This window comes from Electrophorus electricus, chromosome 1, assembly GCF_013358815.1.
Source record: "Electrophorus electricus isolate fEleEle1 chromosome 1, fEleEle1.pri, whole genome shotgun sequence".
In the NCBI taxonomy this organism is placed as follows: Eukaryota; Metazoa; Chordata; class Actinopteri; order Gymnotiformes; family Gymnotidae; genus Electrophorus; species Electrophorus electricus.
The window spans coordinates 2,464,241-2,479,163 of NC_049535.1; the positions used below are offsets into that span (position 1 = coordinate 2,464,241).

Sequence of the window (14,923 nt, forward strand, 5' to 3'; positions counted from 1 at the left end):
ATGCCGGGACTAACAGTCGAGCTGAGCAGCAAAGTGCCAGGAACTCCGAACGGCTCCGTGAAAGCTGCTGACTGGTAAAGTGCTGCAGCCCTGTAAAATCCCTCGACCCCGTGAAGGGAAACTGTAAAACACAAGAGACTTCCAGTAGGTCCTTGTTATGCGCAGCGATTGATGGTGCCATAACGGTTTTATGGATGCATGGATGCATGGATGCAACACAGAAACATTTAGTAACGCACTCCTGATCGTTCTGGCAACTTGGAGGGCGCAATCCATGCAGGAAGGCTTCCGAGAGGAGTTTTGCTGACCAAAGGTGAGGGTTTTCTCTGAAAGGGCCTCGTAACAGGGAAAAAAAAAAAAGGAAAAGAAACTGAAATTACACTGAAGCGCTGCAAATAACTCAAAATCGCTCCTCTTTGCGCGGTCACATGTTTGAAATGAGTCACTAAAGTTATCCAACTAACCCAGGGAGTTTCCAACTGTACTGAGGGTAGCATAAGGCCTGGCCTGCCACAGCCTGGTCAGTGACCATGAACTGTGTAGCCGCTTACCTCAGCCCATCAGAAAAACAGCAGGCGTTTCAGTTAGTAAACGCTAAGGGAGACAGGGATGCTGCAATTGTGTAAGGAACATGTGCGTGGGGTACCTGAAGGGCGCAGTTCATCAGCCGCACTATGTGGTCGAACTGCTGGTGGTCGAGAATGGCACGGCTCTGCTGCACATGGACGCTCAGCTCCTCGGTCAGGCACTGGCGTGCCGCCCTGCCCTTCAGGGCCCGCAGCGCCGCCGGGAGCGCCTGCACACAGCCACACAGCCACATGTCACGTGCTGCGCTCGCTGCCGCAGTCGATGCTGGACACCAGCGTGTCCTCATTCCTACGGAAATGCTTCCCTAATCCAGCCAGCTCTGAGCTTTGGCATTGCTGGGCCTCTTGTTGACCTCTGACTATTGGCTTAACATCAGCTTGATGTTTGTGTGTCTGCGTGAACCCAATTTAGAATTTGTTATTATGCAATTTCCCACTATGGCATCATTAAAATGCACACAGACTTGTGTACATGTATCCCTGTACCACAAAAAGGTTATTGAACAACTTGACTTAATATTTTCGTCCTTTTCTTTGCAGACTTTACACACCTGTATTGTTATAAATGTAAATGGGGGGGAAAAAATGCATGTTTATTTCTTAAAAAGCCAGGCTTTGTGGTGTATCTGTCAGAAAACCACCTTAAAATTCCAAAAAGGTGTACAGAAGGGACAAGGACCAGCTGGTCCCATGCCGTGCGGAGGGTCTCGCTGACCTTCGTACTAGTGGGACGGCACCGCTGTGTTTACTGCCTCCCTTTAGCAGTCGGAAGCAAGCTCGAAATACCGAGCGCTTAAACACGATGGGTGTATGAAGGAAGCACTTGACACGAGGGGAGCGTGCCTCGGTATGGACGTGGCAGGGAGGCTTCAATTGTTTTTTTTTTGTTTGTTTTTTTACAGGTCAATTATACAGTTAGTTATTTAGCTTAACAAAATGCAAAGGACAGGCAAACAAGGGCACTAGCTAATGTTAGAATAATATTTCTCCTGGCGATAAGGGGAGGGAGATAAGTAGAGTATGTGTGACTGTTTGCTCACCCTTAACTCCTCGCCTGTGGATGACTCCCAGCTGGACTCCTGATGGGGAGATCCATGCTGAGAATGCCATCAGTAGTACTAATCTCCGTGTGCACGTGTATACCTGTCTGTGCGCGTGTGTATGTTCTGCCAGGTGTTTGTTAAAACAGCTGCCAGGATTCACCTTCTCCGTTTCCAGCGTCTTGTTTTCGAAGATGAGGCCGATGCATCTGCGCACCACCTCCAGGCGCCGGGCGCTGTTGAACACGACACAGCCTTTCCCTGCGATGGACGCTGTACGAGAGACAGCACACTCTGCATCAGACACGGGGTCCCAATGACAGCGGGTGTCACGGCGGGCCAGTGTTCACTCACCGACAGGGGGCCCGGCGGGCACCACGCACTTTTTCTCTGGCCGAGCGCCGAGGGCGACGTGGTTCTGCTTGGCCATGGCCTCCTGCGCCAGCTCCTCCACCCTGTCCTTGTCCAGCAGAGGGAAGGCCACCACGTGCACCCGCAGGTGAGAGCCCTCACTGGGCCGAGGCAATTTCTGGAAAGCCATGTGGGGGTTGGGGTTCTCCTGCGTGGACGGGGCAGAAACGGGGGCACTTAAGCACACCTGAGCGTTCAGTGCTGCATGAGCCGTCAAACAATTCAGCAAAGAATGAAAAATTCCTTTCACCACCACCGACTGTATTAGCAGTTCCTGAGGCCCAGCTTCTCTGCAGATGCTTAAAAGCTTAGTAAACAAACCCTTTGTCCTCACTAAAACAGTCATGGCCTGAGCGTCGATGGTCAAATATTTGGCATAGCTATGAAGCTCAATCAACTCGATGTGAGCAGAGAGCAGAGGAGAAAAACAGTTTAGAGGGAGAATAACGGCCAGATGGAGTGAGGAGAGGTGGAAGTAGAGCATGGAGGGACAGCGAGAGAGAGAGAGAGAGGGGCGGGGGGCTCACATTTCGGTAAAGCTGGTCAGACAGCTCTCTTATGTACTTCTGCATTTTGGCTTGGTTCTCTTCTTCCTCCTTAAAGTGCTCGACATCAAGAGCCACCAGCTAGAAGAAACAAGCGCACAGTCCCATGAGCCTCCATCCACACTCAGACATCCCGCAGAAGCAAGACCTGCTGCGTTAATGGGCTGTAAACCCGCGGGGCTGACGTAGCTCAACACAAGACAAATGTTACAGAATTTTATTAGGCAAGTTGGGGCGAAGCTTCCTGTCTCACAGTGACTGAGCATATCTAAAGTGGGATGGTGTTAGTGGTTTGAACTGGGGGGGGGGGGGGGGCACACCGACAATGTGACCACCGCACCTCGTCAAAAAGATCGCAGGCCCTGTGAGGGGGCCCCCTCTCTGACACGAAGCCTGCGAAAGCCATGCCATCCAGCACTTTGGGCAAGAAGTCGTTTTCGATGAGGCCGCGTTGGCCGAGAAAGGCAGCCTGAAAAACAAACAGAGATGTCAGAGCGCACGCAGCCAGCTCGATTGGTGAGTCACAGCTCACAGTCGCCACTGAAATCCACACGGGCGCAGACCCAGTCCGTGAAGACCACGAACCCCGTGTGACTCGTGTGATGGAGAATGACTTATCTAAACTAGACCATCACCAAAACAAACAATGGGACTGGCGTCTCCATCAAGCAAAGCGTTTTCTAAGAGGCAATGTTTACATGGATCGAAATGATTAGCTGACTGACTGCTGCGAGCGGGAGAGGAGCAGGGGGGCGCGTAGCGGAGCAGGCCGAGGGAGATGAGATGGACTAGGGGGGGGGAGCCGGACATCTGAGCCCGGGCTGGCACGCGAAGATGTGTCGCATTCCTCGGCCATAATACGACCCATGTGGGGTGCACTAGGAAGGATGTGCAGAGAGGTTGCTATGGAAACTGACTTCCACACAAACAAAAACAAATATACGGGGGGTAACAAATAAGCGCACACACGATTTTGATTCCCTTTATTTGGCTCACGGCAGGGCCACAGAACGAGAACGGAGGAGTTTGGAGGGAGCGGGGCGAGCGCTGCCTCTTCGCACATATCTCGGGTCAACGAGATTATCCCTCCTGGCGCCACAGCGACGTGCCCAGGCCGCTTCCCTTACGGAAAGGCAGGTATCGGTGCTCATGGAAGCAGCTTCTGATGGCGCTCTGCATCGACAGACATAGATACATGGGCAACGCATAGTCTGCAGGCCCACAAATGGGAACAGCTGGCAACAAGGTACCAAGGCAGCATTTTAATACAAGTGGCATCGGATACTGAGTCTGCGTGAGGCCAGTGACACCTTGATGCAGACTGTCTACACGGCCTATTCATGTCCTGAAATACGCAGCCTAGATAAGCCAACGGCAACTGGCCAAGTACATCTATATCCACTAAATAAGTCCTCTCTTTTGAAATCCGCAGACCCAACAAGAGGTCTGTTAGCAAAAGATGTGATGAGTGTTCCGTGCCAGTGAGCGCAGGTTCAGACTGGTTTGAAGAGGACAGCAATGGTTACAGTAATCATTCACTGGTGGATTGACCTTGACCCCTGACCCCACAGGCAGTGGGGCGCTGTAGCGCTGTGCGCCATTACTCACCTTGTGAAAGTGGATCACAGGCTCAGAATGGATGCGAATGAGTTGCAGACAAGACCTGTAGCCCTGGAACAGTTGTGCAAACAAGCGCAGGAATACCGCCCTCACCTCCTTGTCCTGATCGGAGAGCCAGACGGACAGATAGAGACAGACAAACATGGATCATCGGCGCTGGACCGAAAGTGTCAGATAAGCTCGTCAGACTGGCATGAGTCAGAGTGCGAGCGAACATTCCGTCTTCTGAAATAGAAGTGTGCGTCAGGGAGGCGCGCGGACCCTTTCTCGCCAGCACATATCTCAGCCTTGCTGGGGAGCAGATAAGACCTGCCTCCTGCATGGAGCCATCAGCCTGCGAGATGCTTACGGTAAAAAGCAGGCGGTGGGGTCAGCGGGGCAGACTTGGATCATCGGCGAGGCCCTTACCAGCATTCTGAGGTTGGACGAAGCGGAGCGCGGGGGAGGGAAGGCGTTATCTGCTATTTCCAGATCTGGGTTCAAAACCTGGAAGAAAAGGACTTTACGGTGAAGAAATACCCTGTTTGATTGCTACACGTTGAGGCTTATAGAAAGGACACATGACCAGCTTCCACTGAAAATGAATCATTACTCCGGTGCTGCTGTTTACCACAAGCCATTTATTGCTTTAGTACAGATTCAGAAAAGAAAACTGCCACATAATCACAATTCAGAACAGTTTATGGTTTATTTGAACAAATGTGCAATGCAGTAGTCAGGATATGAAAGCAGAGGGGTGTGTGTGTGTGTGTGTGTGTGTCAGTTTGAAGTTACACTTAAGCTGGGGTAATTACCATAGACAGTGCGGTCTGGGTGTTCTGGAAGAGAGGCTCGGGAAGCTGAGACAGGTGGATGCACTCCGGGATTTTTATCGTCCCTCCGTCCAGGTCAGCAATGATCACGTCAAGCTGTCAACACAAGCCCCGCCCACCAAAGCACTGTTAGTTGGCTGTAAGCGTTGGCCGTCAGCCACGCAGCAGGAAGCTGGATGCTAGAGGCACGCATGGCCTTCTTGTGGGGCCTGGGGACTCACCAGGTCCTGAGTCTCGCCCTGGAACATGGAGTGCACACCGATGATGAAGGGTGTGGGAGAGCTGAGCACCTCCAGCAGCCCAGAGGGGAGGATGGGAATGTAGGGGTAGCTGCAGGTTAACACACACACACACACACACACACACACACACACACACACACACACACACACACACACGACAGCTGTTACGGTCATCACCTGTATCCTAACATGCTGACAAAGCTACTGTTGAGGAGGTGACATATCCGAATCTGGGTTCTCAAGGCTTCGTGGCTCACCCCTGGACATGTTTAAAGGGTTCTATGGAGAACTGAGGCTGTGTGTAGAAATGCACCAACAGAACAGGGTCTCTCCAGACCAGTGCTCAAGGAACCCCTGACAGACACTTTTACTCAACACAAGCCAGGTGTGCAGTGTTCTTGAGTGCATAGTTCAGGTGGGTCACAAACTGGAACAGAGCACCTGGAGTGTCCAAGAACAAGTTTCGGAAACAATGACTCAGTACATTGTGAAGGCTTTTGTAGAATGAGTCAAGTTCCCGAACAGGCGTGGGGATTTCACTGTGATAAGTCACTGGACTGAGCAGTAGACTTGTTTTATTGTGCACAGTGTATTTATGTAAAGGAGGTCTTGGCATGTGGACGACATGCAGGTTTGCTGCCTTTCTTTTTCTCACTTTTCACACACATGCGCACACACACACACCTGTACTTGAGAGGAAACATCAGCGCTTCTAGAGCACGGCAGGCCTCCCCTAGTCGCTGGTAGCTCATTGAGTGAAACAAAACCTTGTGTTCTGTGAGAACTGCACAAAACAGACTCAGAACATTCTGGATCCCTGAAAAGTAAAACAAAGACATAAAATAGTTAATAGGTATTGAGCAACAAACTATTATTTAAAAAACAAATCAATACTCAAACCACGCTGTTAAAATTAACAAAATGTTTGCATGATGATCAAAACGAAATTGCTTTTATAAGAGTCACAAGTGGCATTTTGCTTCAGTCTAGTTAAAATGGTGATAACTAAAATTTCATTCCTAGACCATGAAACAGTCGTAGGAAAGATAGAAACAAGGACCAAATGTCCAGCATAATTTGAAACAGACAGCTCAGACTGTTAAAGCACAGCCCCTGCACCATGGAACAATTTCATGCCATATTGATAACAATCACAGCGGCGGGCAGTCCACACAACACATCATTCTGTATCAAACAGAAGAAATCAAATATGTTCCCGGGATAGCAGATCTCACATCCTTTTAAACAATATAAATCAAATGACATACCAAATTGGCAGCCCAGGGGGAAAATGGTTTACAGTTCCTGTTATTGTTTGCTATCAACATACCAGGGAGACCATTAATCACAGGTTTGAGAGAGATAGAGAGAGCCAAGCAGTGACAGAGGCATCCGCACACTCGCCTGGGGGTCAGCGGTTCAGCTAGGCCTGTGTCAGGCTCAGAGAGTCACCAACAAACAGGAACAAGATACCAACAACATCTGAGCTGTTGCCCAAAGACCTGAATCTGAAGTTGTGCCAAAAAAACACAAATAAAGATGATCTTGCGGAGTCGCTTTCTCTCCCTCCACATTTTGATTTGTTATCGTTGAATCAACTCCCCAGTTTACTGGGATGCCCATGTGCTATAAACCTTCTTCATCTTCCGAAATAAACACTAATGAAGTAATTAACACGTTTACAGAGGAGCAACATTGAGATCTATGGCTCTTCTCGGCTTGACGATGTTTACATCTTCGCGTGGTGTCCTTGGCCTCTCTTAGAAGAAATGTTTCATGGCGCCAGCTAAACAAAAGACAACAGGTTTTATAACCTAAGAGATATGCAGCCACACGAACACAGACACACACTGCTGTTGGCAGCTGATAAATACCTCAAGGCCAGAGTTTGTGTCCGACCCTATAAGAATGCAGGTGGACACGGACAATAGGCTACAGACCACAGACTGGGGACACGGTGCAGAGAACCCACTTCCTTTTCCATCATGCCTGCACTTCCTGCGGAGTACCATGGGCCATGGCAAGAGGCTGCTCTTTGGTGCTGGCCATGGCCGTCTTGCCGTGAGGGACGGCGCACGGAAGCGCTGCCACGCCTCCCATTGCCGCTTGGCGAAAAGCAGGGAGACGGCACTTCACCTGACGCCGACGCTCGGAGCAGTTATGGGACGCGCTAGGAGAAACGCAATCTGGCCTCGCATACTGTAAACCTCCCATCCATCTACAGCAAAAGAACAATGGCGTGCGTGTGCGCGCGTGTGTGTGTTTGGGGCGGAGCGAGCAAGTTTAAGCAGCGATGGAATTGGACATTTAAATGGGCTAATGCGAAGCACACAGCTGCTGGGATGTTTCACACCTGCATGTACACGGTGCGCAGCTCTCACAAGGTCCTGCGAACACACACTCCGCACTTGCATTAAACAGGAAGGATGGATGAGAACACAAGGGCATTTGTGACTCTTATGGGTAAACCCAGGCCTGAAAAATCTTCTTTGTAAATTTCTGGCCTTATCATATTCTCAGACCTGCCAAATCCTCAGATACGCACGAAGATAACGGCAAAAGCAGACTTTCGAAAACTTGTTCACATGTGTTTCATCACTCCTCTTCTGGTCAGACAAGCACAAAACAGTTTTTAAGTTAATATTAAGCACCTTAATGGGCATCAGGGGAACAGTCTGTTCTTAAAATGACGCATTAGATGGATAAATCCAGCAAGCAGCACGGCTCAGAACTACAGGGTACGTAACGAGGAAAAAACTAAAAATTAAGTACTTAGCTCACAGGCGTAGCAGGATTAAGCAAATATACCAGATACCGTGTTGTGTACAACATTAATGTCCAATATTAGAACACCCCCCGACACACACAGTACTTAGTGATCGTCAATTGTTTGAATTGATCTGCACCAGTATTAACTGGGAACCAGTAGAAATCACTGAGCTTCTATGAACCATGTTCTCAACTCAAGTGTTTCTTACTTGGTCCTCCAAACCCTGACTGCTGCCCCGCCCACTGTCCCTGCCCTGCTCCTCCGACTCCTCGAACCCCTTCACCTCCCCACGTTACACAAGTGTGACGGCGTCCACATCGTTCTCTCATTTCCCAAGCGCGCCACGCTCTGGCGTTCAAGCAAGAATTATGGAATTCGCATTAACGATTCAGGCATACGAAGGCAATAACTACTGCCTATTCCAGAACCGCCATCTGCTTGCCATGTGCCTTTTGCACGTTTGCCGAGCTGTGCTCTCGAATGTGGACATGAGCCACGGGTTGGGAGAGCGTCGAGGTGCAACCTGGCCGTCGCTCAACCCGGCTCCAACACTCCATAGATAAGCATATCAGCAACAGACATGCACAAGAGTGTGTGCACACACACCAATCTCCCTCCAAAATGCTGTGTGTGTGTGTGTGTGTGTGTGTGATGTGGGGAAGTTGGGGGGCGCCATGACACACTAGCTATTAGCACATTCCTTGGGAGTTCACTACCGACTGCTTTCATGCAACAGTGTTCTTTCAACAACAATCAAATTACTTTCATTTCTTGCAATGAGAGAATTATTTCCACCACTTGGAAAACATTACTTATTTTTGCTTTGTGCACAACAAAATGTACAAAATGCGCTTGGAGAAATAGTGTATTGTTTCAGAACCATTTATCTCAGACTCTGTACCTCTTACAGGTTTATTGTACAATAAGTGCAATATGATCAAATAATTGTATCGCCGAAAGGCTGAGGAGTAAATATTAGTTCACTGTCTTTGGGCCTCACCTTTATCACCCTCTTTAACTTTTGACAAACAAGTTAGTTGGACTATAAAGTAGCTAAAGACTTCAGCTAAGATTCCTGGGCATCCTCTGTCATCACTGTATTCAGTTCATAAGTCCCACCTACACGGAGAGGCTTTAAACATACAGAGAGGCTCCCACAACCCTGGCGTTTCTCTCCTAGAGTTTGTACCTTACGGGAGGCGGTTCAGACAGTTTAGGGCCAGGACAGAACTAAGTTAGAAGCAGCATGTCTCCTGAACTTAGTCAGTCCCTAAATATAATAATACCTTGAATTGACCAGATAAACTCTTCAGAAAAAGATGCACCTTCTTCCTTCCAGGTGTATTTGGGATGGCAATGCATTTATCTGTTGTTTATTTAACACATTTCACCCTGATCTTAGAAAAAAAATGTGATTCTTTTAACTGGACTGAAATATACTGAAACCGAAATATACAGGCTCATTATGTGAGGCAGATTGGCACTGAAGCTGTGTGGTTATTTTACAAGTTATTCAAAAAAATGTGATCTATTATAAGTGTGTACCCTTTTCAGCTGGTTTATTTTACTCATGTGGCGACGTTTTCTTATGATGGCCATAGGACGTTGAATGTGTGTTATGTGAATGCAATTTTCCTTGGTGTTACTTTCACATTAATAAACAAAGTTCCGATTCCAAATTCTAAAGCTGCAATTAGGCAAATCAAGTATTTAAAATTCACTTCATTTCATAACCCAACAGACTCTATGAGCAATCAGTTTTCACATGACTCTGCATGCACAGAAAGCAGTACAGTGTCAACAAAACTCAGCAAAGCGTCATCATGGACAAAGAAATGGACACATTCATTTGGCGACCAAATAATAATGCCAAAGTAATCACATTTCCTTCATTGGCTTTTAGATCATATTCAGAGATTAGAGCCTATTCAAAGTCTGTTTGTACCTCAGAGAGGATGCCCACATTTTTTTATATAATCATGTGAGCTGAATATTGAGGATCATCCTAAAAGAAGCAATTACATCTAACCTAAAACCGCTTGATATAAGTGAAGATAAAGCAGAATTATGAGGGAAGCTGTCAAAACAAACAAAAAACAAAAACAAACAAACAAAAAAAACCACACCACTTCAAAAATATGATTAAAAGGGATATCAATAGAAAATGAATGCCAGTACATTATATTCACACACAAGCACATTTCCAAAGCACAAGACTGCACTAAATTAGGAGAGGAGGAGTGATGGTGCTAGATGGCTGGTGCACAGAGCAGCACCTGGGCCATGTGCCAAAGGAACAGGTGAGTGCAAAAAAAAGACCCACCCAGCTGCTGGAAGAGAAGGAACACACTTTTGTTGGTCACTGGCAGGCTGGCGTTGAGAGGACTCTGGATGAGCTGCCGATCGCCGGCCCCCAGAGAGAAAAGCTTCTGCAAACATGGACATGAAACAGCGGCGTGAGTCCCAGTCCAGTACGCAAATAAACGAAGCATTAATGGACTATTTCTCCCGGCTTTTTATAACAACACTATACTGCTTCCTGTTCGAATAAAAAGTCTCAAAATGAGGCACGCAGTGAGGTGAACACGGAGAAAGCAGCATGACTCAGGGTTCTGGCTGGAGGCTACATGGGTGTTTCCAGGTGATTCGTTACTGTTGTGCAGGAAGAGGAGGCAGGTTAGGCCAAGCTCCATGGTGCTCTCAGATTACATAAGGAGGCTGCAGCCTGTGACTAGGGGAGTGCTCACTTCTACTCTCCGCCTCGCGGAGTTCATGCTGTCCCACCACCCTTACTGGCTTCCAGCATCACTGCTGCCTGACCAAACAAATTTTGAGCCAATGCAGAGACAGCACAGAGCAAACCCTAAATAACAGGTTTACCAAAATACAACAGACCGGCTGTCTAAAGCAGGATGAGTGCAGCTCAGTCTTCCCTCGTCTGCGGTGAGGCAAACGCGAGCGAGCGGTGACCCGTCCCGTCCTCGGAAAGTGCAGCGCTGAGCACTGCGGAGACCGGACAGCAGAGGCCAACGGGCCCTGCGGTTCTCTGGGCTCTGAGAGGTTACGGTCCGGGGGTCACACTGAAGGATTGGTTTGTTTTCACTCCTAAGGTTTCTAATTCAGGACGCTTGATATCCCCGTGTGTGCTGCGCAGCTGGGAGGAGGAGGAGTGGGTGCTGGGGAAGTTGTGAAATGCATCGGTGGATTACACCAGAAGCTAAATTTGGCTTCGGGTCCATCATGACATCCTGCTCCAGATCTTCAGGCTGTATTCTCTTTGGCTGTTTCTAAAGAGAGAAATTCTATTTGGCCATTTCTGGAATCAAAATGTTGCAATTCTGTTTTCCCTGTATTTGTACACAGAACTGGTCACATGGGGCCATGAGACTAGATAAGATAATAAGAAAGCTTTGGCTCATAACTCATGTAAATTAATGAATAGATAATTAAGATAACATTTTTACATGGCCCCAAAAAGTGTAATTCAGGGGGGGGAAAAAAAAAATAAAAATCCATGGGGAATGTATAACCTCCATTGGCTGCACAGAAGGGCTGGTTAATAAAACAAGGAAGCTGCAACAGCCCCACCCCCCTCCATCTTACCTCCAGTAAAAATACTAGAAGAGGCTAGACGCCTCTTCTCAAACACAGCCATAGTTAAAGTGCCAAGCCAAGCATGCAGATAAACACCAAGTGACCCTGCACGGGGTTGGCACACGATTCCAGCCCCCTGGGCGCAGGCAGCAGCAGTTGGTCGGGACAGAGGTATTTCAGGAATTGTTTAGAAAAGGTCCTGCCTCACCTGGGAGCCTCCTGCAGTAGGAACAGTGCACGTGAGAAGGTTCGCCACCAAGCCCTCCAGAGGGAAGTTCAGGCTGTCAATGTAAACTGTGTAGATAAGCCCCAAACAGCCCTGAGGGACACAGGCAAGGAATGCAGTCAGTCAACACACACACAAAATATGCACATAATAAACACATGTGCACACTTGTGCAATAAACATACAAATCTCCATCTCAAACCCCTGTGTGCATTTCAAAAGCCTAATAGGGAATTGAACATAACATCATTAACAGGAAACACCACCACAGGGGCTAAATTGGAACATAAGAATACCAGTTTAAGTGCACAGATTACTACACTCATCAATCTGGTATGTGGTTGTAAAGAGTTATGCTCATATCGCTTCCACAAATGTAGACCAAGACCAGTTAAATTAAAACAGGGAGAAAAAAGAAAAGATGTGTAAAAGCAGCCAGCGCGCTCTGAGTACGGAGTGGGTTTCCTGGACACCGCACGGCTCCGAGGGTCTACCAGAGGACGGCGTGGCTTCTTGGCCTCGTGCGAGCTTTCTGACCCTTGCACATTCCATCAACCCCGTTGTGATCAATATCTCTCTGCTTGCTGACGGCTTCAACCAGCCCAATCCAATCCGAGCCGTTCCAGCATGGTAACAAGAACTTTAAAAAAATTTTTTACAGAGTGTTCTGTTACAGACTACACCAGCTAACCCTGTTGGTAGCTGAGTGTGGGCCGTTATATCGCAGACCTCTAGATCAAAAAGGGCTAAAGCACAGATGGGGAAAAGAGCTAAAAGAACAATATAAGCCAAAAAACAAACAAACAAACAGACAAACAAACAAACAAACAAAAGAACCCGCATTGCTTGTGCGGTTCAACTTCTCATCTGCTGCATGTGACGTGGTGACTTGGATATGACAGCATATCATGGGGTGTTGGTTTGGAAACAAAGGGAGAGGATTGGAAATATGAGAACACACACACAATCAGTGACTACTCCTACATCTACATCACACACACAGTTCACAGCATTACTACCATCAAAACAGACAAATAAACAAACAAAAACTACTATAGTATGTTCCAAATGCAGTTAGCCACACATGGCACAAGGACCTGCTAGCTGCTCTCGTGCTCTGGTGAAGTGTCATAGACTGAGGCAACAAAAGAGAAAAGATGGAGGAGAACCCCTGTAATTATTTCTCACACTAGAGGAACTGTGTTCAGCACTGGCACACGCGCAGGTGTGTGTGTGTGTGTGCGCGCGCGCATTACCCTAAATATTTCTGGGAAATCCAGCCTGGAGACCAGGATTAGACTTTTGGGCGCAAACACTTGAGCTGGGTGGATAAGACCGTCTTCCTCCTCATCTTCATCTTCATCACCTTCAGGTGTCTTCGTGCCCTGAAAGGCAACATGGGGGTGATTAAAACTGGAGAATTAAAATGCAAGTGCCCAACGAGTCCTTTAATTGCTGTGTATTTGGTGAGCAACAATGAAATGACCACACAATACGACTGGAGAGTTACCCACTTCCACGATGACGCATCGACCTTTGAATGAAGAGTAGCCCAACAGTAACCTCGGATGAACCTTGCTGCCTTGCGTGAGATTAAGCAGGTATTGCAGAGGAATTCCTCAGCTAAAAACCATCAGACTATGGAGAGAGTGAGAAGCCACGCCTGCTCCTTCCCCCAGGTGAAGGGTTTTTTGGGATGGAGGGACTGAAACACGGTCTAGACCCTTTGCGTCCATGGCAGGAGCCAAGCTGAGCTTTCTGCTCACTGCATCATTCAGAGTAGATCTTCTTCAGAGCTGAGAACTAGAGGCAGCAGACGGAAACGCTGCACAAATGTGATTATGTGAAAAAGGATTCATTCAAATTTATGCTTAGTACTCATGGTGCCAACAAGACTGACTTGCAGCGTACAGACAGAACCCAGTTACCCACCGGAGAATTCTGATGCTAAAACTACACACCACAGTTCTACATTATGCAAGACATTGCTTGGACCCTAACACGATCAAAACACCACGCTAGCGCTCAAAAGGATACCCGTTTTTTTGTTTTTTTTTTAAGGTGAGGGTGACGAGTATATCGGATTAGTGGGGTCTGCATTACCAAGGCCAAGCGTTAGGAGCAACGTTCAGATACGCCCGTGAAACCAGCCAGTGGGCTACACTTCAACTTCAGGAATCCACGGGCGACTGGAATCCAGGTGTCGGCCTATAAACAGATTTCTGTCCTAGAAAGTGTGTAACTATTGAACGTTTTATTGGAGAGGTGTCTCCTGAGGCCCGGGGGGAATGTTACTGTAGCCTATGACAGCTCACAGTATGGACCATGAAGACCAGAAATTTAATCAGGGTCAGTTGAAATTGGGCCCGTCATATATTTGGAAAGAAATCCAATTTCCTACCAAACTGTGATAGAAGATTAAATCTGTGAGGACATCAGAGTACAAATAGCTGAAACATCATCTATAACTACAGCATGCACGCTCCCCACAGTCTGAAATTCATAAGGCCAAGGAAATATTATTTTAAAATAATATTAAATAGTGAGGGGAAAAAAAGTGAACACTTGGAATCTGGATCTGCTCCATAGGGGTATTGGAATTAAATAACCAGAAATTCACAGACAAAATCCAGACGCAAATTTAGATTAATAAGGGCTAAAATATCTTTAACTTTAGTGACCTATAGTTAATTTTTTACTTTAAAAAAGGGGTAAAAAGCAGGAACATGGAGTGGTCAGCTCCTGAACTCTGAAGTCTGGTTTTAATTGTCTAATTTGTCTCATTGTAGCTCCACTGTAGCTCATGCTGGCGCATACCTTTTAAATCCTGCAGAATAACCTCCTTATTCAACTTCACTGGGTTTGCTCAGACAATGAAAACATGCCAGAAGAGCCACAGCAAGATATCTGTGAGAAGCGATGGATTAACATACCTCTACAGATGAGGAACACATTTCTGCAATATCTGAAGGATTTGCTTCAATTATGAGGGAGAAAAAAACAAAAAACAAAAAAACAAGACATAGCTGCTTCTTCCAATCAGATAAAAAAGGAGTCTTGAAATAAACCACAATAA

General features: G+C 47.3%; 1 protein-coding gene across 4 annotated transcripts in view; it reads right to left on the reverse strand.

The window, feature by feature from the left end:
* The window catches only part of sbf2 (SET binding factor 2), a 73,735-nt gene that overhangs the window by 31,262 nt on the left and 27,550 nt on the right, over positions 1 to 14,923 (reverse strand). For all 4 annotated transcript variants that reach the window (XM_027012619.2, XM_027012601.2, XM_027012611.2 and 1 more), the window contains exons 4-16: positions 13,104 to 13,232; positions 11,830 to 11,940; positions 10,351 to 10,456; positions 5,942 to 6,074; positions 5,237 to 5,345; positions 4,998 to 5,111; positions 4,612 to 4,689; positions 4,192 to 4,305; positions 2,924 to 3,052; positions 2,566 to 2,664; positions 1,982 to 2,186; positions 1,791 to 1,900; positions 647 to 796 (exon numbers count right to left, since the gene is read on the reverse strand). In XM_027012619.2, the coding sequence (XP_026868420.2) occupies positions 647 to 796; positions 1,791 to 1,900; positions 1,982 to 2,186; positions 2,566 to 2,664; positions 2,924 to 3,052; positions 4,192 to 4,305; positions 4,612 to 4,689; positions 4,998 to 5,111; positions 5,237 to 5,345; positions 5,942 to 6,074; positions 10,351 to 10,456; positions 11,830 to 11,940; positions 13,104 to 13,232 (1,587 nt within the window). The remainder of the gene's footprint in view (positions 1 to 646; positions 797 to 1,790; positions 1,901 to 1,981; positions 2,187 to 2,565; positions 2,665 to 2,923; positions 3,053 to 4,191; positions 4,306 to 4,611; positions 4,690 to 4,997; positions 5,112 to 5,236; positions 5,346 to 5,941; positions 6,075 to 10,350; positions 10,457 to 11,829; positions 11,941 to 13,103; positions 13,233 to 14,923) is intronic.